A 26,351-nucleotide genomic window follows, 5' to 3' on the forward strand; every position below is an offset into this window, starting at 1 on the left:
CTCTGAAAACGCTCATTTCCCACCCAGTTGCTGTAAGGTCTCTGGGGCCACAGAGCCATCGTTAGGGACCAGTGCCATGAAGAAGATGGCAGAGGTGGATACGGAGCCCAGACAGGGCACTAGGTCTTTTGAGGATAGCTGTCTCACTCAGCACCAGGGCAGGGGGCATGGTGGTCAGGAGTGGAGCACCTTGGGGCTCTATTGCTGGTGATGGCCAAGGAAAGTAGGACCCTGCCAGCCTAAAGTTGCAGCTGGGGGCATCAGCACCCCACGGCTCCAGAGAAGTTGGCACTGATTCCCAATCCATAGAGCCTGGTTGCTGACCCACCCACCCAGGGGCTCCTGGATGGGGAAGAATCAGAGAGAGAGAGGTATCTGAACCAGGCAGAACTGGAGAATTATTACAGTGAGGAGGTCTTGAGCAGATCAGATGCCAGAAACGGGGCGGGGGAGGAGCAAAGGACTTGGCTGTGAGATAGCCGCCTCTTCACAGGTCTATGGTGTCGCTGCCCATGCTTAGCTCGTCGATCTGTCGGCAGGCATCCAGGAACTGCTCTTGCAGCAATGCCTCCTGAGCCTGCAGTTCAGAAGCGTGTTCCGGGGAGTCGCGGGAGGGTGGGGATAGGGCCTGGTAGGATCCTGAGGCTGGGAGGCTAGGGCTGCTCCCTGAGGGCCGCGGGGGACTGAGGACACAGACTAACGGACAGCGAGGGGGCCTGTCGGGGCTGGAACACAGAAGCATGGACGAGCTGTCCCGTGAGAGTCCACACAGAGAACTAGATGAGGCGCTGCTGCCGGGAGGCCAGGCCCCGGGAGAGGGGAGCTCAGGAGGTGCTGGGGATCCAGGGACCTTCTCGGATTTCTCACTGGGTCCTGCCCCTGTCTTGTTCCCCAATGAGATGGTGCGGTAGAGACCGAGCCCAGGCAGGGCTTCCCCAAAGGCAGGGCCCTGAAAGAGGCCAGGAGCCAGCAGCGCCTCGCTGCAGAGGGCTTCCTCAATGCTGCGCCGCAGGTTGATGGGTGAGGGCGGCCGGAAGTCCACCGTGCAATCGCTGCTTGGGGAGGAGGCTGGTGACTGCATTGGGTTGGCCCCGGAATCTTCGAGGCCCCTGCAGCCGCCACCTTGGAGAAGGAGATCGGGACCTGGGCCTGCTAGGGCGCATAGCTGCAGTAGCTCCGCGTCCCCACGCGCGATCGCACTACCCAGGGGCTCCTTGTCCCGGATCCCGGGGACCCAGCCTCCTGGCAGCAGCGGAGCAGCGTGTCCAGGAGACAATCGGAAGAGCTTGGCCCAGCAGCGCCTGGGCACACGCGGGCTGCAGAGCGCGGGGTAGAGGCCAAGCAGCGCTAACGGGAGCGCGACGCCCACCTCGCCCAGACGCAGACCTAGCTGGAAAGCCCACCAGGGCCAGGGCCCCTCCAAGCCCGCTTGGCCTCCGTAGCCCAGGGCGTGAAGCACCTCGTAGCCCTGCAGGGCTCCGCTCAGCAACCCAAAGGTCCCGGCCACGGGGGCTGTGCGCGCCGCTCGCCTCCAGGACTCCCGCGGGGCGAAGGGACTGCGCACTTGCGGGACAGGGGTAGCACCCTTAAAGCCAGACCCTCCCAAGGGTGCTCCGGCCTTTCGCCGCCGGCCGCCCCAACAAGAGAGCGCCAGCAGGAGCCCCGACAGGAAAGCAGCGAGGAAGGCGTGCAGCCCACGGGAGGCGAGCCGCAGCGGCCGCAGCGGGCGGTGCACCGCGCTTCCCAGGGCGGCGGCTACCGCTACTCCCAGCCCTAGCAGCAGCAGCGCCGCCAAGCCGGCGGGGCACCTCGGAGTGCGCGGCCGGGCCAGCAGCAGGCAAGCCAGCCCCAGACCTGCGGCTAGACAGGGCAGCGGAAGGTCCTGCAGCAGCAGCCAGGCGAGGGTCGGCAGCCGATCGCGGTGCCCGTAGGCGTCGTAGAAGAGCGGGAAGGCCCGAGTGGTCCCCGCCGAGAGCAGCAGCAGATCCAGCAACGCCAGGCAGGGGGCGCCGGGCGGACAGCGCCAGGGCAAGAGGGCCAGAGCCAACAGAGCCAGCAGGGCCACCAGGCCGAAGAGCGCGCCTGCTCCATACACATGGGCCTCCCAGGCCAGACCCCAGCGAGCCCTAGCCTCTGCCCAGTCGGCCTCCAGGGTCAAGAAGAAGAGAGGCAGCGGAGAGGCAGGCGGCTGCCCCAAGTCATCGGACAATTCAGGCTCACTACAAGAGGCTGGCTCACATCCAGGCGGTGTTGAAGGATTCCCGAAGATAGCAGGAGAGAGTTCATCTGGGCCAGAAGTGGAGACAATGGGGTCTGTGGACAGAAAACGTTTGGCTGGAGCCGTTAGCAGGCCCCTCTCCCAGCCCTCAGCTAGAAATCTGAATTTCTTCTATGAGCTGGTTTTTCTTCTGTACCCTTCTCCCCCCCCCCAACACCCCATCTTCCAGACTGAAGCTTTCAGCGACCACTCTCCTCCCATCTGTTCATCCCCCACACACACCCTCAATCATTCCTTGATTTTATCAGGTTGGGGAGAGGTTTTCTTAAGAAGTCACAGGACTTTAGAACTGGAAGGAAGTGAGTGGATGCCCCCTCCAGTCCAAATCCCACACCAGAAAAGACGTTCTACGAGAATAAAGTTTTTGTCCCCTTTGCACACATATGAAACTCTCTGCTTAAGTGGTTTGTGGGAGGCACTGGGTAGTTTTCATTGAATAAATGAAACCTTCTTTATACCAGAAGAAATTGAGGTTCTGCAGGAGGACTTGTCCAAGGTCACAAATAGAGGGCCAGGACCCAGATCCAAGCACCGATCTGCATCCCTTTCCCACAGTAACCTGTCATAGGCGCTAATGTGGTTCCGTTCTCCCAACACGCATGCATGCACACACGCACACCTGACTCAGAACCTCGTCTAGGACTAGAAGAGAACTTCACCCTTCCTTTTCCGATACTCTCTTGTCCCTATCCACAGAACATGCATGAACACATGCACGCACACACAGAACAGCAGAAGAGCTAGGAGTCCCCTGCCCTAGCATTCTAAGTAGAACGCAGTTTATTAAGTGTCGTTCCTACAGGCTACACCCCAATACTCAGCCAATGGTTGGCAGTAGCTCCCCCATCCTGACTCACCCACAAACCCATTAGTCTAGGGCTTTTATGTTGTTTATTTTGTTGGTTTTATGAGATAGGGTCTCACTTTGTAGTCCAGGCTGTCTGCAACTCATTGTGTAGCCCAAGTTTCCCTCTTGACTCACAGCAACCATTGTGTCTTAGCTTCCTAGGCATAGGCATGACTATAGGCATGACCTCTGATGCCAGGCTCAACCCAAATACTGTCTCCCCTGACCCCCATGCTCTACCACAGCGCCATATCCACAACTGTCTGGTATAAGGCTCAATACAGGTGTCCCTTTTTCTCACTGCCATTCTAAAAAAAAAAAAAAAGTATTGGGATGGGCCACTCAGAGAGTGGCCTTGAACTCCCTTCCCCAAAGGAACAATTAGGGAGAATCACAGTGGAGCAACATGCTATCTCCATAACTGAACCCCTCAGGCATACTGGGGTCTGACCTCATCCTATGCCCCAACATCTCCCACATCTCTTGTGGAAAGAGAGGTCGGTCAAAACTGGACAGGATTGAGACCCTTGGTTTCTGCTCTCCTGGAGAAGAGGAGTTCTAAAATGGTTAGACTCAAGACCCTCCTGTGGCCAAACAGAAAGGGATATGCTAGAAGGTGATCTCTTCCTGCACCTTGAAGTTTCAGCAGGACTACAGCTGCAGGCAAAAAAAAAAAAAAAAAAAAAAAAAAAAAAATGGAGGAAGACAAGATGGTCATGAAGGATAGAGATGGCCACACGGGCATGTGGAGGACAAGAGACAGGTAGGTGTGTGTGTGTGTGTGTGTGTGTGTGCTGGGCAGTAAGGACCTCTGATGATTACACTCTTGCTCCAATTGCCTGCCAATGCCCCAGCTATCCCCTAGCTGGATAACAGAGAAACACCCACCCCAGACTGTTCTCCCTCCTGCTGGAGACAGCAAAAATCTACAGAAGAAAACAGTAAAGTCCCAGGCAGCTCAAGAGACAAGAGGGGAAGAACTGAACAATTAGAAAAAAACATGGAGATAGCAATCAGAAACTTAAACACAGAGCTTCCTGACAGCTACAAGTGGCAGCATGCACTTTGGTTCCCACTAAGTTATGTTCCTCAAACCTGACCCGGGTAAGAATACCTATTACCAAGAACAGTCATGAAGATAAATGAGGTGTGTTCCTGGTGTGGAAAATCATCATTCGATATATAATTCTGGCCAGTATCATAACTGGCTAATGTGCATCTGGGATCAATCATCTTGTTTGTGTGTGATCAGCTCTGACCTCAAATTAGTTCTTTTTTTTAAAGATCTATTTCATTTGTAATTATGTCTGTTGGGTATTTACAGGTGAGTGCATGTGTCTGCAAAGGCCAGAAGAGAGTGTTGCATCCCCTGGAGCTGGCGGTATGGACAGTTGTGAGCTATCCAGTATGAGGGCTGGGAATCAACCTGGCTCCTTTATAAGAGCAGTGTGTGCTTTTAACCACTGAGTCTTGTCTCCAGCCCCTTAGATTAGAGCTTGGTTTAGCAACTTAAGTCTATGATCTGGGTGGAGAGCCCTTAGTACTTGTTAAACTTGTTTAGAAGGACAGAATGAGTCCACTGAGTGAACACCAATCTCTTGTCTCAGTCTGTGCTGTTTGAAGGACACTAACATGGTGCTATGCTTCCCTCTCCCCAGTGGTCATTCAGTTGGAAACAGGTAGCCTGCTGGTCAGAGGAGGCACCAGCCTGGTGTCAGCGCATCAAGCTAATACGCTCTTCATTTTCCTGCCCTCTTTGATGCCCTGGTCTAACCTACTGCTACTAAGTTACTGGGTTACCTCAGTTTCCTTTGACCCATGCCTGACCCTACCTGTGATTCCTCAGGCCCTTCTCCACACTTACCACACAGACATGTGCTCTCAGAGACCATGTCCACGTCTCACTCATGGGCCATATGAAACCCTATTTCTCATCTCTGTCCCCAAGCACGATAGCCAATAGCACACATTTCAGCAATTATAAAATCCAGGAGAGAACATAGGCAAAACACCAGTGACATCTCAAGCATCAGAGACGGACTTGTCGATTTGGAACAGAGTATGTCCAGGGAGCCCCACTGGGCGAGTGCGGATGGAGGCAGGGAGGAGGCAGCCTAGCTTCTGCCTCTGAAGGTGCCACTCATTCTCATCGCTTGTCTCCATTTGTAACTTCCTCAGAAAATGCCTTGAGTTTTCCCTAAAAGACAGTGGTCCTGTATTCCCTATATCACCAGGAGATAGATCCTGAGCAGGCCACCCCTTCAGGGAGGTTCCACCCTGTCCTTGTGGCCCTTGACCTCAGGAGTGAGAGAAAAGATGGGATGTCAACATGAGTAATTGTCGAGGCAGGGCTGGCTGAGGGGGGATGGGAAACGATAAGCTAGGTCCAGGAGAAGCCAGGTCTGATTATCCACCAGCTGCCCAGATCAAAGGGCCGAGGAGTCAACTCTGGATGCTGGAAGCTGCAGCCCATTGAGTGCTTTGGCTGCATCCTTCTCCCTACCCCCAACTCCAGCATTGTGGAGGGCTGACATTTCTACAGCAGTAACACTGGAAATATTTAACAGCTGGAGAGCCCAGGCATCGACCATTCATGGCCCAGACTTGCCAGTATGGCCAGAGAGCAGAGAGGGACAACAATGAGGACTCATCAATGGCCTGAAGTCCTCAGATATGGGAGAACCCATGATAAAATGTCACTGTGCAAATAAAGCTGTGGTCCAGGAAGGGAGACCCAGTGCGGAGGAACCCTACGTCAGGACACAGTGTAAGTGATGCTTGAGTTAGAAATATCCTAGGATGCTTGATATGGTAAGACATCCCTGCAATACCAGTGCTTGTGAGGTAGAAGCAGGAGGATCAGGAGTTCAAAGCCAGCCTCAGCTGCAAAGCCAGTTTGAGGCAGGCCTGAGCTACATGAGACCTTGTCTCAAAACAAAACAAAACAGAATATATTTGTTACAGGTTTGATATCTCTCTCTCTCTCTCTCTCTCTCTCTCTCTCTCTCTCTCTCTGTGTGTGTGTGTGTGTGTGTGTGTATGTGTGTGTATGTATCTGTCTGTCTGCTCTGTCACTCTGTCTCTCTCTCTGTCTCTTTATCTCTCTCTGTCTCTCTGTCTCCCCCACCCTACCCCTTTTTCTCATGAGCAAGGCTTAACCTAGGCTTCTGAGTTAATGCAAGAGGAGTAGCAGGAAGAGACCGGACTCCTGCAACCACCAGTGAGGCGGAGATGGGGAGGAGTGGGGGTTGTGAGGCTGGGTTGCCTCTGATACTGTCCAGACTCATTAAAGCTGCCTGGCCGGCACTGTCACCCAGGCTGACAGAATGCCAGCCAGCATCTATCCCCTGAGGCACAGAGCTGCCCCCCACCCACAGCGGATGCTGCCACTGCTGCACGCGAATGGGGCAGTGGCCATTTCTTGCACCCTGCAGAGGGAGCACGCGGATGATGGCAGAAAGACATCATAAAATACCGTACGGACATTGCCAGGGTTGGGGCTGGAAGAAGCCAGAGCACCCACGGCCGAGCTCAGTGCAGGGTGGCTTAGATGTTTCACAGACACAGGAAGCCTTTAGTAGAGCCAAGCGGGGCTGGACGTCCCTACCCACGGCTCCCAGGGCCTCATTCAGCAAAGCTTCCCTTTGAGCAGCCCTGCCCTCTGCCCTGGGAACTCTGCTAGCCCATCAGCAGGTGGGGCCGAGGCCAGGGTATCTGCAAGGCTGAGTCTGAAAGTGTATGCGGGGTGTGGTGTGAGCAAGAGGCGAAAGGAAGGAGGAGCTGCTGTTGAAGGAGTTTCTTCTTGGTACCCAGCAAGGGTTTACACTGTCTGGAGACATTAGAGTTACACACACACACACACACACATGCACACACACACACACACACACACACTCACACTCACACAGTGTTATATTATCAAACCCCTATATCAGTAAGACGCTAAGTCAAATGTTTCCTTGGCAGCATCGACCTGCCTAGGTGCATGTTCTGAAAGGCTGCCTAGAACAAAGGTGGCATCTGTCTGTTCGTGGTCCTCTCTTTAATGTCTTCTCTGTGAAGGGCTCTGCCTTGTCCAGGTCTGACAGCCTGTCATGTCAGATCAAACAGCAGAGGAGAAAACTCCCAGGCTGGGTGGAGTGGAGGTAGGAAGGGAGACCAGGCACCCAGGATGGGGGTGGGGGAGACGCTGCAGAGACGATGAAATAGCTGCTGTGCTAGCTGGCCCTGACTTATCTTCCTGTCCTACTCTGCCTACAGTGCCAGACACTCAGAGAACTAACACCTAACTCCGTGTAGTACCTTCCCAGATGATACCTGCTAGATTATTGATGTATAATTTCTCCATGGTGATAATGGAGGGAGGGGTGGTATGATTATGAAGACAGTGACATAGAAATGTCCCAGGACACTGATGAGTGTCTGGCAAGCCGTGCCGTGTGCCAAATACAAATGGCTCGCATGCTTACCGTGTTGCACTGGTGTTGTCCTGATCGAGGCAAAGCTTGGGGAAGCCACTGAATCGAACAGGCTTGGGCTTGAGAACTTCCTTTCCAGGAGAGGTGGGGGAAGGGACCCAGTGGTACCAAAGAGCCCTGTAAAAGAATCATATGGGGTTGGACTGTCATCCTGCCAGCTTGCAGTGGCTTTTGAGACTTTGGAGAAAATTCTGTCCTTCCTCGGAGCTAGTCTTCAGAAAGTCATTACCCCGGGAACAGTAGCCACACGTATACCACAAACTAAACAACAAGCACCAAATCAGAGCCAATATAGCAAAGACACTGCTTACCCCAAGGAATACTAGCCCTTGTCTGGGAGCCTGGAAAAAGCAAGGCAGACATTCCTCAGGCCAAGAAAGGTGATGATGGTCAGACCACAGACCACTAACTCAGCTGATGCCATGCAGATGCTAGTGACAATAAAGCCAGCACTCACCGGGAGGATCTGACACTTCAGGAACAAAAGTTGGATGTGCTGTTGTGCCTGGGTAACTCTGCCTTGAGAAGTTCCGGAGTGGGGACACAGTAGTACCAAAAAACCCTGCAAAAGGAGTCTGGGCTGAAGTTGCCTCCTGTCTGCTAGTGGACAGTGTATATTCATCCACCGATGCCCAGCAGAGAGTCACCTCAAATGGGCTGGCTACTTACCAAAAGGTCCCAGGCGCCCGGCAATCTCTGCCAGGCTGGCCCGCAGGCTGGGCAGCAGGGGTAGCGACCGGTGACCCAGAGTGGGGGCTGCACCTGCTCTCAAAGCCACATCAAACTTCAGTTCAAGCTCACCCTGATGAGGCCTGGGAGCACTAGTTGGAGGTGCTGTCGCTGTCAGAGCAGGGGCCCAGGTCACAGTGCCCATCCTAGGTTGAGAGAGAGCAGTGGGCCGCTTGGTGGGCCCTGAGAGCGGTGATGTGGACTCAGGAGGCAGGGAGGAAGCCCAGGGCATAAAGCTGCCTTCGGCAGAGCCCCACTCTGGGAGGTAGTTCCCAGGGGACCCCACCAGCAGTTCCCAAAGGGGACCAGTCCTCAGATCGCCTTCCATGTCTTCCTCAGACTCCTGGCCTAGTCCTGGAGAGAGAGGATGGGTCTCGGTGACAGGACTTCCCCAGACAGCAGCAGGTCCCCGGAGGTGGAATTTGAAGTTTAGTCCCAGGTTGAGAGATAGCATAGAGGCCTCACTCTGAGGTGGTGGGGTCAGAGTAGTAAGAGGGGCACCTGAGACAGAGGAAGCAGGCTGTGGCCCCACAGGCACAGCAAGCAGGACCCAGCAGAACAGCCCCAGCTCCAGGTAGCTGCGGCCTGCCATGGCCGCACCTGGCTCAGCAGCGGGTGAGGCAGGGAGCTCACTTCTTCAGCACCTTGTGAACTCAGGGTTCCTAGAGGGAGGAGAAGTCCTGTGAGTCAGGGTCTCCAGCACCCCCTTCCCTTTCCGGGAATCAGATGCCCAAGGCAAAGGCTCTAATCACAGAGAAGCAGGTGCAGGGACACAGGCAAAATGTTCTGCCCGAAAGAGGCAGGGCGACTCGTCTTGCCAGCCCCTTCCCCACTGCCTGCAGGCCCCAGTGCAAATCTCTTCCCTGCACACCCCACCGCCACCATGCACACCCAACCTTCCCACAAGGGGGCCTGATGTCGGACCAGAAGTCTGACTACAAGCAGTAGCCTCGTCCTTAGTCAGAACAGAGGAAATCGACTTGGCCTCCCAGATGCAGATCCTCTCTCCTCCCCTACCCCTCTACACAGCTTCCCCCCACGCTCTCTCAAATCTACTGAGGCCCACTGTATACCAAGCATCTTCCAGTACTACAGTGGTGAAGAATGCAGACCCTCCCGGTTGGCTCCTGATCTCCACCTCCAGAACCAGCAAGAAACCACTGGAGCACAAGGCCCTCGCGAAGGGCAGGACACAAGCCAGAGTGATCTGACCTGGAAGGCTACGCAGGGTCTCTGGCCTAGCAGAGGCTCTCTGGAGCCTTTCCCCTCTTTGAGGGGGCTTGGCTTGCAGCTACCCTCCCCGTGACCCTAGGAGTGTTTGAGGGAGGAACCTATTAACCCTTTCTGGCTCCGTGGGAAAGGAGGTCAGGCGGGCAAGCTTGGTAAGGGGTACTGCAGAAAGGCTACCCCCTCCCCAGAACACATCTGGTGGGGGAAGGGAAAATGATCCAGGGACACACGTGCACCCAGTGCCCTTACATCACACACAGCCGCACCTAGCACTCGTGACACACTCACCCACGCACCCTTCACACACTCCTGCACATATACACACTCCACCCTGATGAGCCCCTCTCCCTCCTACGTGGGTTCTCGTTCTCTTCTCTCTCTCTCTCTCTCTCTCTCTCTCTCTCTCTCTCTCTCTCTCCTCTCTCTCTCCTCTCTCTGCATATGCAGTCAACAGCACACACAACCCTAACACACTGTACAGAAACACCACACACCATCATTTCTATCATCCCCCTTCTCACGCCCCTTACACACCCACCCCTCGCAGACACACAAGCACACGCGCGTGCGCACACCACACTCCCACTCCCCCAGTCCGGACCGACGGACCTGCTTCTCTCGCTCCGGCGAGTCCCCGGGCCAACCCCGGGGAGAAGGGGCTCCCTGGCTCAGCGGGCCCCAGCTGGGCAAGGCTCGGCGAGTCTAGCCTGTTCTCCGTTGCGTCCAAAACCGGGATTCGAGCTCAGAGCCCCCGACTCCCTTTGGCTTGCCGGGCGATCGCAGCCTTGCCCACCCGAAGCTCCCGGTCTGTCCTCGGCCGGGTCTACGACCCGCAGCGCTCTCAGCGGGCGGCGGGTGGCCGGGCTGCGCTCGCGTTCGACACTGGCACTCCGCTCCCTCCCCGCGGCGCCGCCTCCTGGCTGTGAGCCCGGCTCCCCGGCCCAGCGCCCGCGCCGGGGCCCCGCGGCTGCCGGGCTCTCACAACCCTCCCCGCCGCCTCCCGCGCCCGCCCTCCTCTCCCTCCTCCCAGCCCGCCCGCCGCCGCCCGCGGTCCGCCCCTACCCGGGCCGGCAGGCGGGCGCGCACAGCAGCGCCGAGCCACGGCCGCCTCGCTGCTCCGGCCCCACGCGCACTCATTCACCCAGCGCTGCCAATCAGCTGCGGGAGAGCCGGTGCCTCGTTCTCAGCCTGGCGCTGGCAGCCACAGGCTCAGAGGACGGCCCAGCGCACACACCCACAAGCACGCCATTCCCGAGAAACACCCTCGGGCGAGGGCACTTGAGCGCGCGCGCGTGCACACACACACACACACACACACGCACAAGTACATGCACACCTGCAACATTAGTCTGGCATAGGATAGCATCCCTGGCAATCAAATCCACTCCGTTGAGCCCTGGATAAATACTTACTACTTACTCTATGTTACAACAATGGGAACAAATATGTTCCCATTTTAGAGACAGATAAAGTAAGTCTCCAGAACTTATCAAATTGCTTAAGATTGCTCAGCTTGACGGAGACTTGAACTCAATCTCTCTGCTTGCCTTCTTCACCACCTGGTGGCTTGCAAACATACAACCACTAAGGAGAGCCTCCTACGCCTCTTCTTCGCAGGCCAACTGCCAAATGTCAGTCCCCATTCATAACGTCTCTTTTTGCTAAAATCTCTCGAAAATACTCAGCTTCAGAAGTATCTGTGGGAGAGAATAGTGAGACAAGCTGGTGTGCGAGGTGTATTACAATTTGTTTCCAATAAGACTTGGAAAAGGAACATAGAAAGAGCACCCAGCCTCCCAGCACCACTAGCTAAGAGCATTGAGCAGTCACTAAGCCTGCTGCTGCACTGCACTGTCTAAAGGCTGTGTAAGTGTAAATGTGTGTGGCTTGTTTGTTTGTCTGGAATCTCTAAATCCCTTCATGCCTTCCTTCTTCCAAAACGCTGAATTTAATAGTAATACATACACCAACACACACACACACACCACATATACCACACACACACACACCAACACACACACACACACCATACACCACACCACACACATACCACACACACACACACCACACACCAACATACACATACACACACACCATACACCACACCACACACACACACACCAACACACCCACACACCACACACACACACACACACCATACACCACACCACACACACATACCACACACACACACCACATACACACACCACACACACACCAACACACACACCACACACACACCGCACACACACACACCACACACACACCACACACACACACACAGATGGGGGTGGGGGAGAGAGAGAGAGAGAGAGAGAGAGAGAAAGAGAGAGGTAAATGCCTTTAATTCTGTCACTTGGCAGGCACAGGTAGAAAGATTGAAAGGTTGAGATCAGTCAACACTACAAGTTGATATCTCTCAAACAAGCAAACAAAACCCCAACCAACCAACCAGACAGACAGAAAGAAAGGCAGACAGACCAAACCACAAAAGACTTTCCCGTTCTGCTGGGTGTGAGGACAAAAGCCTAGCCTCACTCTTTAGGCAGTAAAGGCCAAAGGCTCCAAGTTCAAGGCTTCAAGTTCAAGGGGGATTTTGAGGCCAGCTCAAGCTACACGATAACCAGCCTCGATAGACAGACAGAGAGACAAAATCATCTAGACCTGCCCCAGAAAGCAGAAGTCATAGTATTTTGGTCCAGGGAAGAGCGGGCAATTCAGAAAGGCATCTGAGACTCATTTTCTGATCACAGAACTCATGCACTAATAGATACAAGATCAAATCGGGTCTCCCAGCGAGCTCTCGCTGTCCGACTGTGAGAGTCTGGGATTTGTCCTGAGTCTCCAAACAAAGCACTGGGGAAAGACGTTCCCTAGGTGTCCCTAAAGGAAGCCACAACTCTGCGCTCCTCCCCACGCCATTAGGGCCGCTGCAGGCAGCTAGGACTCAACCTCTGTTTTTTCATATGCTTAATAAAAGCTATCCCACTGGACACATTTTCTTTAAACCTCCCTCATAGAGCGCCTCATTTCTTGCTAATCATGTTCACTTAAAGACTTCTAAGTGAAAAGGCAGAAATAAACATATCCCAGCACATTAAAATTGCAATCTTCCATGACCAAGCAGGGTTATTCCCAAGAATGATATTTTTACAAAGATATTGAGAAGGGGAAGTTAGGACTCTCGGTTAAGATGGCGACTGAATTCATACCTCTAATTTTACTCCCTCCCAAAACCCTATTAAAATGTTGGTAAGAAGACTTTAGAGTCAATTGATAACTCTGCAGGGATGGAGGGGACAGGAAGGGACAAGAGCAACAGGACCTTTGGGGCAGGATGGCCTGCAGGGACACAGGTACTGACTTAGCCACCCTGAGCAAAAAGCTGTCTCCAACTGGCAGAAAGGAAACCCAGAGTCAAGTTGATTTACATCACACTGTTCTCAGAGAAGCACAGAAACTGGCAATCCAAATGCCTCAGGAATCACGGGAGCATAGGTTAAAGGAAAAACCAACCAAAGCACAGTTCAATTCCTAGGTCTCTTCCCTAAGTCCAAACCACCAGGGAAATGGGCCATCCATCCCCAAACTAGCAGGGCCTGTGGGAGTTTTCCTCTGAGAAGAAGATGCACTGGACTGGCAGAGCCTCAGGTATCCTCTGAACTGAGACACTGTCTTAGTTAGGGTTTTACTGCTGTGAACAGATACCATGACCAAGGCAACTCTTAGAAGGACAACATTTACTTGGGGCTGGATTTCAAGTTCAGAGGTTCAGTCCATTATCATCAAGGCAGGAACATGGCAGCCTCCAGGCAGGCAGAATACAGCTGGAGCTGAGAGTTCTACATCTTCCTCTGAAGGCTGCTAGCAGAATACTGACTTCCAGGCAGCTAGAATGAGGGTCTGAAAGCCCACACCCACAGGGACACGCCTACTCCAACAGGGCCACACCTATTCTAACAGGACCACGACTTCTAATAGTGTCATGCTCTGGGCTGAGCCTATATAAACCATAACAGACACCATACTGAAAAACAAAGGGATTTAGTGCCCAGGTGCCATTGGAATGCAGAATGCAGCGAATCTGAGCCTTCTCACACAGCTCTTCAGGCTGGAGACTGGATAACTGTACTCTGGGGCGTTCCAGCAGCCAGAGAAGAAAGACTTAATGAAGCCTACATAGAAATCCTTCAAAGTCAGCCCCCCTGGATCACCACACAGTACCAAACCCAACCTGGGAAACCAGAGGGTTTTTGTTCTGTACTGTCTTTTATAGACAGGGTTTCTTTGTGTAGCCCTGGCTATCCTGGAACTCTCCATGTAGTCCAGGCTAGCCGTGAATTCACAGAGATCCACCTGCCTCTTCCTCCTGAGGGCTGGGATTAAAAGCATACACCACCAGGCCCAGAGTTCTTGACCAGCACTTCACTTCCATGCTCCAACTTTAATCGTGATCAAAGAACTTCAGTGAGGGAAGCTGGTAGGCTAATTACAGGTCTTCACCTTTCCTTCAGCTCTCTGGCCCCAGACAAATCCCTCAGCCTTACCCCCTGCTCTGTAGCAGACTGCCTGCTGCTGCTTCCCACCACCCGACCCCCTTCTCAAGTGGGTCACACAGATCTCCCCTCAAAACCTCACGCTCCCCATTCACCCCCAGCCCCAGCTGGCATTCCCTGGGAACCTATGGGTCACTCCAGCCAGGGAGGCAGATAGGCTACTTATAGATAGTCACCTCTCTCTCCTCTCCCAAGTCCACCCCGCTCGTCTCACCCCTGGTTCTTCAGCAGACCACCTGCCTTCCCTTCCTCTCTGGGAGGACTACACAGATCCTGGTGGGACACTGCTTCCCTCCCTTCTATGGAACCCTTAGCCACCTCTTAGTCCGTCGCCATTTCTAAGTATCAGCTCCCAGTACATAGAAACACATTTTACCCAGAACCCTCCAGTGACCACACCTATCAGGATCCCAGAAGAATTTCCTATCAGGCGACGCACAGCCACCATGCTCTAAGAACTAGAGAAGGAACAACAACAACAACAATCCAACAAAGACAAGATCAGATATCATCACCTAGAATTATGATCTTCCCAAACCCAGATGCCCAGGCGCCAATGTAAAAACACAGTCAATAACTGCCAGGCCAACGTCTCCACTGGAGGCCAACAACTCTGCCACGGCAGGTCCTGAGAACTGCCACCTAGCTGAAGCTCAAGAAAAGGGGCTTCATGCGGCCTGTGTGAAGATGGTAAAGATCTTCAGAGAGGAACCGGATAAAGCCCTTAAGGAAGCCCATGAAACACAAACTGCAGAAGGAAGGGAGTAAAAGCAGTTCAGGGCCTGAGGCGGGAATAGGATCAATAAAGAAAACCCAAGTCGAAGTGGCGATCTGGACATGAAAAGCTTAGGAGTTCAAACCGGAACCTTAGAGGCAAACCTCACCAACACAGTACGAGAGATGGAAGAGACACTCTCAGGTGCTAAAGACAAGAGAAAAAATGAATACCCCAGTAAAAGAAAATGTTAGATTAAAAAAAAAAATCCTGGGAAACATCCAAGAGGTCTGGAACACTATGAAAAGACCAAACCCAAGAGTAACAGAGATAGAAGGATGAGAACCCAGTCCAAAGGCACAGGAAATATTTTTAACAAAACCATAGAAGAAAAATTTCCTAACCCAAAGAAGGGCGTGCCTAGAAAGGTACAAAAGCACCAAATATATTCCCATGTAATAATCAGAATACTAAACATACAGAACAAAGAAAGAATAGTAAAGGCTGCAAGAGAAAAAGAAAAAATAACACATAAAGACAGACCTATTAAATAGCACTTGACTTCTCAATAAAGATTCTAAAAGCTAGAAGGCCTAGACAGATATTCTACAGACTCTAAGAGACCATAAATGCTAAACAATACTACTAATCCAGCAAAATTTTCAATCATATAGATCAGGAAAATAAGATATTCTATGATAAAACCAAAGTTAAGTAAGACCTATTTACAAATCCAGACCTACAGAAGACACTAGAAAAAAATTCCACCTAAAGAGGTTAACCAACAGGAAAAAAAAGCAGGAAATAAATATTCCAAGGCCAGCAAATCAAAAGAGGAGAAACACACACACACATACACACACATAACCACCACTACCACCACCACCACTACCACCAGAACCACAACCACAACACAACAAAACAACAAAAAAACCCAATGTTAATTGATACCTATGAGCATCAATGGTTTCAATTCCCCAGTAAAAAGACATAGATTAAGAGAATAGTTTAGAAGGCAGGATCTATCCTGCTGTATCCAAAAACATGCCTTAACATCAAGAACAGATACCACCTCAGGGTTAAAAAAAAAAATGGAAAAGGATATTTCAACAGAATGAACCTAAGAAACTAGCTGGTATAGCCATTTAAATATCTGACAAAACAAACTTAAAACCAAAACTAATCAGAAGAGTTAGGGAAGGACACTGCACACTCATGAAAGAGAAAAAAATCTACCAAGAGGGCAGTGAAATTCTTATCATCTATGCACCAAACCCAAGGGCATCCCAGTTTGAAAAAAAAAAAACCACTACTATAGCTTAAGTCACATATTGACCTTCACACACTGATAGAAGACTTTAATGTCCCACTCTTGCCAATAGACAGCTCATCCATGCAAAACTAAGCAGAGAAATTCTGGAGCTAATGGATGTTATAAACCAAATGGACCTGACAGATATTTACAGAACACTTCACCCAAACATAAAAGAATATACCTTCTTCTCAGCTCTCCATGGGACTTTCTCCCAAATGAATACATACACCAACACAAATCAAGTCTCAACAGACACAAGGAAGTTGAAATAACACTATGCACCTTAGCTGATTGCCACAGCTTACAGCTGAATATCAAAAACAACAGAAAACTTACCAACTCACGGAAACTAAACAACTCACCAATGAATGAAAAATGTGTCGAGATAAAAAAAAATCAGAAAGAAATGACTTTCCGGATTGCATGAAAGTGAGTACACACCATACCCAAAGGTACGAGGCCCAGGGCTACGAGGAAAGTTCGCAGCACTAAGAACACATAAAAATATTAAAGAAATTTCATACTAGTAACTTAACAGCACATCTGAAAGCTGTAGAACAAAAGAAGAGTAGATGGCAAGAAATAATCAAACCCAGGGCTGAATCAATAAAACAGAAACAAACAAACAAAACCCAATACAACCAGTGAAATGAAAAGTTGATTCTTTGAGAAAATCACTAAGATCGGGAAACCCTTATTCACATTAACTAAAAGAGGAAGAGAAAAGATCCAAGTTCGCAAAATTGGAAATGAAAAAGGAGACATACAAACAGACACTAAGACAACCCAGATAATCATAAGGACATAAATTAAGAACGTGATCTTCTCCAAATTAGAAAATTTAAAAGAAATGGACAATTTTACCATTTACCAAAGTTAAATCAAGATCAGACAAGCCATTTAAATAAATCTATAACCCCTAGTGAAAGAAAAGCAGTCATTAAAAGTTTCCCAGACAAACAAACCCCAAGACCAGATAGTTTTAGTGTAGATTTCTACCAAAACTTAAAAAAAAAAAAAAAGAATTAACACTAATACACTTCAAATTATTCCACAAAATAGAGACTGAAGGAACATTGCCCAGTTCATTTCATGAAGCAGCCTGACGCCCAAACCCTATCATAGCGACCCAACAAAGAAGAGAATTACAGACCAACTTCACTTAGGCACATAGATACAAAAATTCTCAATAAAATATTCCCAACTGAATCCAAGAACACATCAAAAAGATCATCTACTATCTACTCTGATCAACTAGACATCATCCCAGAGATGCAGTGTCTTAGTTAGGGTTTTACTGCTGTGAACAGGCACCATGACCAAGCCAACTCTTATAAGAACAACATTTAACTGGGGCTGGCTTACAGTTTTAGAGGTTCAGTCCATTATCATCAAAGCAGGACATGGCAGCATCCAAGCAGGTATGGTGCAGGAGAAGTTGGGAGTTCTACATCTTCATCTGAAGGCTGATATAGGAATACTGACTTCCAGGCAGCTAGAATGAGAGTCTTATAGCCCACACCCACAGGGGCACACCTACTCCAACAAAGCCACACCTACTTCAACAGGGCCACACATTCTAACAGTGCCACCCCCTGGGCTGAGCATATACAAACCATCACATGCAGGGATGGTTTGACATACATAAATTGATAAATATAATCCACCATAAAAATCTACTGAAAGACAGAAATCTCATGATTATCTCATTAATTACAAAAACGGCCTTTGACAGAGTCCAACACCCCTTAATGATATAAGTCCTAGAGATATTAAGAAAACACCTCAACATAATATACATAGTTTACAGCAAGCCCATAGCGAACATCAACTTAAATAGAGAAAAACTCAAAGCAATTCCACTAAAATCAGAAACAAGACACAAGGTTATCCACTCTCTCCATACCTATTCAATATAGTACTGAAAGTCTTTTTTTTTTTTTTTAGATTTACTTATTATGTAAACAATGTTCTGCCTGCCTGCATGTATGCCTGTATACCAGAAGAGGGAACCAGATCTCATTATAAATGGTTATGAGCCACCATGTGGTTGCTGGAAATTGAACTCTGAACCTTTGGAAGAGCCTCCAATGCTCCTAACTTCTGAGCCATCTCTCCCAGCCCTTGGAGCCCTTCACTTCAAGCACTTGAAGTGAAGGATATCAAAGGAATACAAATTTGGACAGGAAAAAGTCAACGTATCTTTATTTGTAGATGATATGACAGTAAATATAAATAACTCTAAAAATTCCACTGGAAAACTCCTATAGCTGATAAACACTTTCAGGAAAGTATCTGGATATAAAATTAACTCACAAAACTCAGTAGCCCCCCTAGATACAAATGACAAACAGACTAAGAAAGAAATCAGGGGAACTACATATTTCACAATAGCCTCAAATAACAAAATAGTCTGGGATAACACTAACCAAGCAAGTGAAAGACTTATATAATAAAAACTTAAATACACTAAAGAACAAAATTGAAGTTATCAGAAAATAGAAAGATCTCCCATTCTCATCGATAAGTAGGAATAAAATAGTAAAAATATCTACAGGTTCAAAAGAAAATCTACAGGTTCAATGCAATCGCCATCAAAATTCCATCACAATTTTTCACAGATCTTAAAATGATAATTTTCAGTCTCATATGAACACAAAAAGCCCAGGATAACTAAAACCTGCTAAATAATAAAAGAACTGAAGGAGATATTGCTGATTTCAAGTTGTACTACAAAACTATCATAATAAAAATAGCATGGTGTTGCCACAAAAACAGACATGGTAATCAATAGAATTGAATTGAAGACCAAGACATAAATCTACATACTTATAAACACTTGATTTTTTTTTATAAAGAAGCCATAAATATACACTGGGGAAAAACCCAGCATCTTCAAAAAAATGGTTCTAGTAAAACTGGATGATTATGTGTAGAATTCAAATAGACCCATACTTATCATCCCGCACAAAACTCAACTCCAAATGGTTCAAAGATCTCAACATAAAACCAGATACACTGATAGAGGAGATATTGAGGAATAGCCTTGGACACATTGGAAAAAGATTTTCTGAAAAGAACATCATTAGTGCAGACACTAAAACCAACAATTAATAAATGGGACCTCATGAGACTGAGAAGCTTCTGCAAGGCAAAGGACTCTGTCAATAAGACAAAATGGCAGCCGGGCGGTGGTGGGAGGCAGAGGCAAGCGGATTTCTGAGTTCGAGGCCAGCCTGTTCTACAGAGTGAGTTCCAGGACAGCCAGGGCTACACAGAGAAACCCTGTCTTGAAAAACCAAACCAAACCAAACCAAACCAAACCAAACCAAAACAAAACAAAACAAAACAAAACAAAACAAAACAAAACAAAACAGGGAGCAGTTCTAAACAGAGAATTCTCAACAGAGTAAACTCTTTTCTGTGTAGCCCTGGCTGTCCTGGAACTCACTCTGTAGACCAGGCTGGGCTTGAACGCAGAAATCCACCTGCCTCTGCCTCCCAGAGTGTTGGGATCACAGGCATGCACCACCACCACCCGGCTAGAGTAAACTCTTAAGAGTTAAGAATCACATAAAGAAATGTTCAGCATCCTTGGCCACCAGGGAAATGCAGATCAAAACTACTTTGAGATTTCATCTTATACCCATCAGAATGGCTAAGATCAAGAAAACAAGTAACAGTTCATGTTGGTGAGGATATAAAGTGAGGGAAACACTCATTCATCTCTGATGGGAGCACAAACTTGTACAGCCACTGTAGAAATCAATATGGTGGTTCCTCAGGAAGATGGAATCTACTCTACCTCAGGATCCAGCTATGCCACTCTGTGCACACACTCAAAGGACATTTAGTCTTACCACGAGACACTTGCTGCTTTGTTCATAAATAGTCTGGAATTAGAAACAACCTAGATGACAACAGGATTATTACTTGGCTATTAAGAAAGGAAAAAAGGAAGGAAGGAAGGAAGGAAGGAAGGAAGGAAGGAAGGAAGGAAGGAAGGAAGGAAGGAAGGGAGGGAGGGAGGGAGGGAGGGAAGAAGGGAGGGAGGGAGGGAGGGAAGGAAGGAGGGAAGGAGGGAGGGAGGGAGGGAGGGAGGGAGGGAGGGAAGGAGGGAGGGAGGGAGGGAGGAAGGAAGGAAGAAAGAAAGAAAGAAAGAGGGAGGGAGGGAAGGAAGGAGAGAAGAGGGAGGGAGGGAGGTAAAGGAGGGAGGGAGGGAGGGAGGGAGAGAGAGAGAGAGAGAGAGAGTGAGAGAGAACCATGAAATTCACCTAAAATGGATAGAACTAGAGATCAATAAGTCTTCCCAAATGAGGAACTGTGATAGCTGAAGAAACTCTAGTTTGTGCTCAGGATCTGTTTTGGTACCCAGGAGCTATTTGTCTCTGACTCGAGTTTCTGGAAAATAAGTCCCCAGCAACCCTGACATTTGACTGCCACCCACAAATGTGCAGCTGTGATCATCCTGCTATGCTAGAATCAGTCTGGCTGCTGATTTGGCTTCTGTGACCTGCTTGTGCAGACATCCAAGGGCTATTCTGAGGTCAAAGCAGAGATCTTGTGGTTTTCACTTTTAAAAGCCCTTCTGTCACCGGCCTCTGAGTGGCACATCCCTCCTTTGGACTAGAGACTGTGATGGCCCTGCTAGAATTCCTAGTAAATTTACTTCATTATAATCTAACATGGGTCTGGTGGTCTTTTCCCAGTGGTCTAAAACTCCTAACAGTACTCCAGACCTAGCAAGACAAATACAGTATGTATTCGCTTATATGTGGATATTGGCTGTTAAGTCAATGATAGCCTAACTATAACCCATTGAACCCCAGAGGTCAGATGTAGAATAAGGGACTAAAGAGAACAGATAAATCTCATTAGGAAAACTAATACTTAGGGCAAAACTAATACAAGTGTATGTAAACAGGCAAAAAAAAGAATATATGCTTATTTTTATTTTAAAGATGTTATATTTGTTTATTTTTGTGACGAGGCCTTATTAAATATAGCCTTGGCTAGCCTAGAACTCACTATGTGACCAGGCTGGCCTTGAACTCACAGAGACCTTCCCGCCTTGCCTCCTTAATGGCACTAAAGGTATGTACTAGCAAACCCGACGGTTTTTATTTTATAATTATGTGTATATGTGTGTCTCCGTGTGGATTTGTGCTGGTGACTATGGAGGCCAAGGACACGCTCCTCTGAAACCAGAGTTACAGGGGGTTGTGAGGCCACCATGAGTGCTCAGAGCTGAGCTCCATCCTCTGCAAAAGTACTGTGTGACCTCAACCACTGAGCTGTCTTTCCAACGCCATCAGAAAACATCAGGTCATAACCCTTTTCACCTCTATTACTCCAGGGAATGGTTTCCTTGGCTCTTAGGTTAATCATCTTCCAAAACCTCTAATGGTTTCACTACATCTGTATGTACTCCTACCAATACTAAAAAGGAAGCGTGGTCCAACCACAAAAAGAAAAGACAATGTTGTTCTAGATGTTGACCTCCAGAAGAGGGGATGCTATACAGTGCCTTCAGATCCTGGTGTAGAAGAGGGGATGCTATACAGTGCCTTCAGATCCTGGTGTAGAAGAGGGGATGCTATACAGTGCCTTCAGATCCTGGTGTAGTTTTTTGGTAGCTTCCCTTCACTGGAAGCTTTTGTGTAGTGGGCAAAGTTCTGAGGGATTCATGGGAGGGCAGCACTCACTGTGATGGGGCTTATGGTGGAGTTGTACTGTGTGCCAGGCCTTGGGGTGTCTGGATGGAATGCAGTTTTGTTCATCGGCTTTAGAACTTGTTCCTGTGTCCTCCCAAAAGCAGGTGGTTCCTACTCACCATCCAATACCCACCTCTTATTAGTAGCCAACACTGTATGGTGAATTGGGCACTTCTGTATATGACTGGGGAAGTTTTAAACAGTGAAAAATGTAAATGTGCTGTTTTGCAACAGACACTAGAAACTGTTTTAAATTTCATACTTTTTAAAGACAAGAGGTCACCATGTAGCCCATACTTGCTTCAAACTCATGAACTTTTTGCCTTCTCCAAAATGCTAGAGTTACAGACATGTATCAAAGTTGATTACTTATTCATCCTTTAGACGTTAACTGGGTGTCAAAAGCAGCTATGCAAGAAAAATATCTGTACAAGGATATTAATGACAGCACAGTTTCTAAAAGCAGGATATTGGACACTGTTTCAGGTCTAACAATGGGGAAATAACAAAGTGAATTAAGGTACACCCCTAATACAATTGTTACAAATAACATCCTAAGGAAACAGAAAGGACAAAATTCTGTTACAGGGTTGATTTCTCAAGTTGTAGAGAAGCCAAAGGAAGAGGAAACATAAAAATATATACAAAAGAACCACAATTTTGCTACAGTCATCTATTTAGGCATATATGTGCCTAGACCCAGAAATCCACCATAGTCACAGCAGTGATTATCTGAGCTTGTTAAGATCGTGGGTAGTTTTGACCTCTTTTTTGCATTTTTCTGTTTTGTCAATTTTCTGGCTTACACTTTTTTTTTTTTTTTTTTTTTGGTTTCTTTCGAGACAGGGTTTCTCTGTGTAGCCCTGGCTGTCCTGAAACTCACTCTGTAGACCAGGCTGGCCTTGAACTCAGAAATCCACCTGCCTCTGCCTCCTAAGTGCTGGGATTAAAGGCGTGTGCCACCACCGGCATACATAATTTTTTTTAAAAAAAGGTTTATTTATTTATTTTTTATATATGTGTAAATATGTGAGCCTGCATGAATTTATGTGAACTACTTTAGTACGGGAGCCCACAGAGACCAGAAGAAGGCATTTGATCTCCTGGAATAGGAGTGAGCTGTCACATGGGGGGAGGGGCTGGGAGCCAATCCTGGGCAAGAGCAGCAAATGTTCTTAACCACTGAACAGTATCTCTAGCCAAAGATTGCAAGATTATATTTTCTTTATCACAAAACATTGCCATAGTTATGCATATGCTTTTAATTTACCTGAACAGTGTTGGACAAGTGAACTCATCTCCTTTCCCCTTCCTCTCAAATGTGTGTGCGTGTGTGTGTGTGTGTGTGTGTGTGAGAGAGAGAGAGAGAGAGAGAGAGAGAGAGAGAGAGAGAGAGAGAGACCAGAGGTCAATGCTGGGATTTGTTTTAGAGTTACTATTGCTATGATGAAAAAATACGACCAAATGCAACCTGGGGAGGAAAGGGTTTGTTTAATTTATAGTTCCATTTGACAGATCACCATTAAAAAGCAGTGGGAGCAGGAACCCAAGCAGGCTGGAGGCTGGAGCTGACACAAAGGCCGCGGAAGGGTGCTGCTTGTTGGCTTGCTCCTCCTGGGCTTGCTCAGTCTACTGTCTTCTAGAACTCAGGACCACCAGCCCAAGGGAGCTCTACCCACAACGCCCTGGGCCCTCCCATAATTAATCACTAATTAAGAAAATGCCCTACAGGCTTGCCTACAGCCCAGTCTTTTATTATTTAATCTTTTATTGATTCTTTGTGAGTTTCACAGCAATGCACCCTGGTCCCACTCATCTCCCGTCCCTTCGTACCCACTCTCTGACCTTGCAACCTCCCCCCAAAAAGAAAAAAATCTTATTGTGGAAGCTGTAGTGTGTCACAGTGAGTCCCTCTGGCCCACACTCCTTTACTTGCAAATGTTCATTGCAATGAGTCACAGGTCTGGTTCGAGGCCTCTGGCTTCTGCTGCACCATCCATACCGGATCCTCTCTGGGACTCCAGATCCTGCAGCCTTGGGTTTGTGGGATTGGTCCCTTCACTCACTCCAGAAGTTCACAGATGGGGTAGAAGTTAGGTTGAGCCAACTCAAAGCCCTGGATCTGGGCCTGACCGGTAGCTGAGCTGGTCAGCCTGCCAGCTCTCCTGCACCACACCACTAGGGTGGACTCTCCATTACTGTCCTGCTAGCTTACTTGACGCTGCTGCTAGCAAGGGGAACTATCTCCTGGTCTCATGCCCTTGGGGCCAGCCAGCTCTCCCACCTGCATAGGTGTTGAGGGGCAAAGGTAAGAGAAACAACCACCTTTCTGGTGGTGTCCCCACACCACCACAGGACAGACAGTAGCAGGGCCAGCTCTCCAGCACTCACACCCTTGGGACTGCCTCACACACAACCCACACTACCAAGGCCAGCTTTACCATGCTGCCCAGGTGAGTCCTACACCCCAATCTTTTTTTTTTTCAATTGAGACACCCTCCCCTCTGATGACTCTAGTTTGCGTCAAGTTGACATCAAACTAGCCAGAACAGGATTTCTGCCTCTTAATGATTAAGGCCACCTTTTAGGACTCTACTAGAGCTGTTATCTCTGGGGAGAAGCCTGTGGGACTCATGCCTATGTCAGCTGAGAGTGGAGTTTGGCTTGGTCCTTGGAAGCTGAGGAGGTGAGGACTAGATGGAAGAGCTCCCAGCAGGAGGATGGAGAGCAGGCAGGGGCAGGACAGTAGCCCCTCAGCCCAGCCCCGGGGTCCACCTTCTCCCAGGCTCCCACAGCCCAGCGCCTGTTATCATCAAGAAAGGTGAAGAAAACTGGAGTGAGGGGCAAGTCCAGAGGTAGGAGAAGGGACTTAGAGAACAGAGGCCAGTCCCAGTCATATTCACTCCCTTGCCCTTCTCATCGGTGGGCGCTCTGGTCCAGACCAACTTCAGAGCAGTGGGAATCTCTGAAGAGAATCCTGCTTTCCAGCTGGGCGGTGGTGGCACACGCCTGTAATCCCAGCACTTTGGGAGGCAGAGGCAGGTGGATTTCTGAGTTGGAGGCCAGCCTGGTCTACAGAGTGAGTTCCAGGACATACAGAGAAACCCTATCTTGAAAAAAAACCAAAAATAAATAAATAAACAAACAAAAATAAATAAATAAATAAATAAATAAATAAATAAAATAAAAAAACAAAAAACAAAAACAAAAAAAATCCTGCTTTCCATGTCTCAGCCTTTATCTTTTGGCGATTAAGGTTTGAACTGGGCAAACGCAGGAGGTCTACGGGACACATTCACTTTGTAGGATACGTTGTCTTTTGACAAAGACGGCTGGCTGCCCTAAAATGCCTTTGGGGGTCTCTCGTGCCTGTCTTTAGTCATTCAAGAGCATAAGATTCCTATTGTGCATAAGAATAATAATTCTCCTACAAATTAGCATAGCCAGGCCACTATGACAGTCGTGGCCCAAAGAAATACTGTATAAGAGCTGGGGACACGTGTACATGTACTCTGCCTCAGTCTCTGGAATGAGAGGGGAGGTGGGGAGGAGAGCAAAGAAGGGAGGGGGAGGGGAGAGCACGCTGGCCCTTGTGGGAATGAGGGATGGAGGAATTTGGGGCAGTGAGCGGAAGAGGGAGGGGGATTGCTAGGAGGGCGAGGGCCAGGTAAAAGATGACATGGTGAGCGGAGAAAGCTCTCGATCAGAGGATGTGCTGCGTGGTACCCTCTGCCCAGCAGGAGAGGGAAACAGGCTGGTAGGTGGCAGAGCTGTTTCATCTGCAAGGCTGATCTGTTTACCTTTTTTTTTTTTTTAGGGCAGAGCAGGCCCCAGGGAAACTGGCCTTGATTCTCGTGTCCCTGGAAGAAAGGACATTGCCTTTCCACAGAGAACCGAGGTGTCCTGCCTGCCACTGTGCTTGTACCCTGCCTCAGACCCAGGAGCCACCCAAGCAGAGAAAAAAGGGGGAGGAATTGGGAGGTCAAAGATGGCCCTGGGGCTCCTGATGCGAACCTCTCCCTCCATAGGGTGTGTGTGGAGCAAGCCTCAGGCATGCATGCGCGCGCCTCTGACGGCTTGAAGGCTTCCCACGGGTGGGTGCCCACCACATTGCTGCTTTCCATTTCCCAGAGCAGGAGAGAACAGACCCCTGCCTCTCCTGACCCCGATCCCTCAGATCCTCAGAGAACGAAGACAGGAGCAGAGCCTGTTCCTGCCGCCAAGGGAAGGAGAATAGACGACAATGGAGTTACCAGGTCCTCGCCCACAAGAGGCCTGGTCAAGATGTCCATGTTGGAGGAAGTCACCTTCCTGTCCCTCAGTATCCTGTGCTCCTGCTTCTCCACAAGCCTCCTTTCTCCTGATTCCAAGAGTTGGTGTGGGGAGGAAGGCTCGTAGGAAATCTAGTCGTGACCTGATCTTTCTGCTCATCTCCCTCCTTCATCTGAACCTGAGGCCTTCTTTATGGTAGGTCCTCTTCCTTCTCTCC

The 26,351-nt window shown here is 49.1% G+C and overlaps 2 protein-coding genes across 2 annotated transcripts; one reads left to right on the plus strand and one right to left on the minus strand.

The window, feature by feature from the left end:
* Positions 1–10,460, minus strand: Prrt4 (proline rich transmembrane protein 4). Its single transcript, XM_052172453.1, has 5 exons — positions 10,172–10,460; positions 8,273–8,994; positions 8,061–8,165; positions 7,595–7,720; positions 1–2,313 (listed from the first exon to the last, which is right to left on the minus strand). The coding sequence occupies exons 2-5, from the start codon at positions 8,922–8,924 to the stop codon at positions 488–490; spliced, it is 2,709 nt and encodes a 902-aa protein (XP_052028413.1). The 5' UTR covers positions 8,925–8,994; positions 10,172–10,460; the 3' UTR covers positions 1–487.
* Positions 8,923–26,260, plus strand: LOC127677866 (transcription initiation factor TFIID subunit 4-like). Its single transcript, XM_052172832.1, has 3 exons — positions 8,923–8,947; positions 10,110–10,830; positions 25,891–26,260. The coding sequence occupies exons 1-3, from the start codon at positions 8,923–8,925 to the stop codon at positions 26,258–26,260; spliced, it is 1,116 nt and encodes a 371-aa protein (XP_052028792.1).
* Positions 26,261–26,351: the final 91 nt, after the last annotated feature.

Source organism: Apodemus sylvaticus, chromosome 2, assembly GCF_947179515.1.
Source record: "Apodemus sylvaticus chromosome 2, mApoSyl1.1, whole genome shotgun sequence".
In the NCBI taxonomy this organism is placed as follows: domain Eukaryota; kingdom Metazoa; phylum Chordata; class Mammalia; order Rodentia; family Muridae; genus Apodemus; species Apodemus sylvaticus.

What these genes read in the sequence shown, in the direction of transcription:
- LOC127677866 (XM_052172832.1), top strand. Translation starts at nt 8,923, where the DNA reads ATGGCCGCACCTGGCTCAGCAGCGG. An exon ending in CGCACCTGGCTCAGCAGCGG is followed by an intron (nt 8,948 to 10,109) that starts GTGAGGCAGGGA and finishes CACCCCTCGCAG; the next exon opens with ACACACAAGCACACGCGCGT. An exon ending in TTCCCGAGAAACACCCTCGG is followed by an intron (nt 10,831 to 25,890) that starts GCGAGGGCACTT and finishes CTCCCTCCATAG; the next exon opens with GGTGTGTGTGGAGCAAGCCT.
- Prrt4 (XM_052172453.1), bottom strand. Translation starts at nt 8,924, where the DNA reads ATGGCAGGCCGCAGCTACCTGGAGCTGGGGCTGTTCTGCTGGGTCCTG. An exon ending in CGGGCGCCTGGGACCTTTTG is followed by an intron (nt 8,166 to 8,272) that starts GTAAGTAGCCAG and finishes CTCCTTTTGCAG; the next exon opens with GGTTTTTTGGTACTACTGTG. An exon ending in TGAAGTGTCAGATCCTCCCG is followed by an intron (nt 7,721 to 8,060) that starts GTGAGTGCTGGC and finishes ATTCTTTTACAG; the next exon opens with GGCTCTTTGGTACCACTGGG.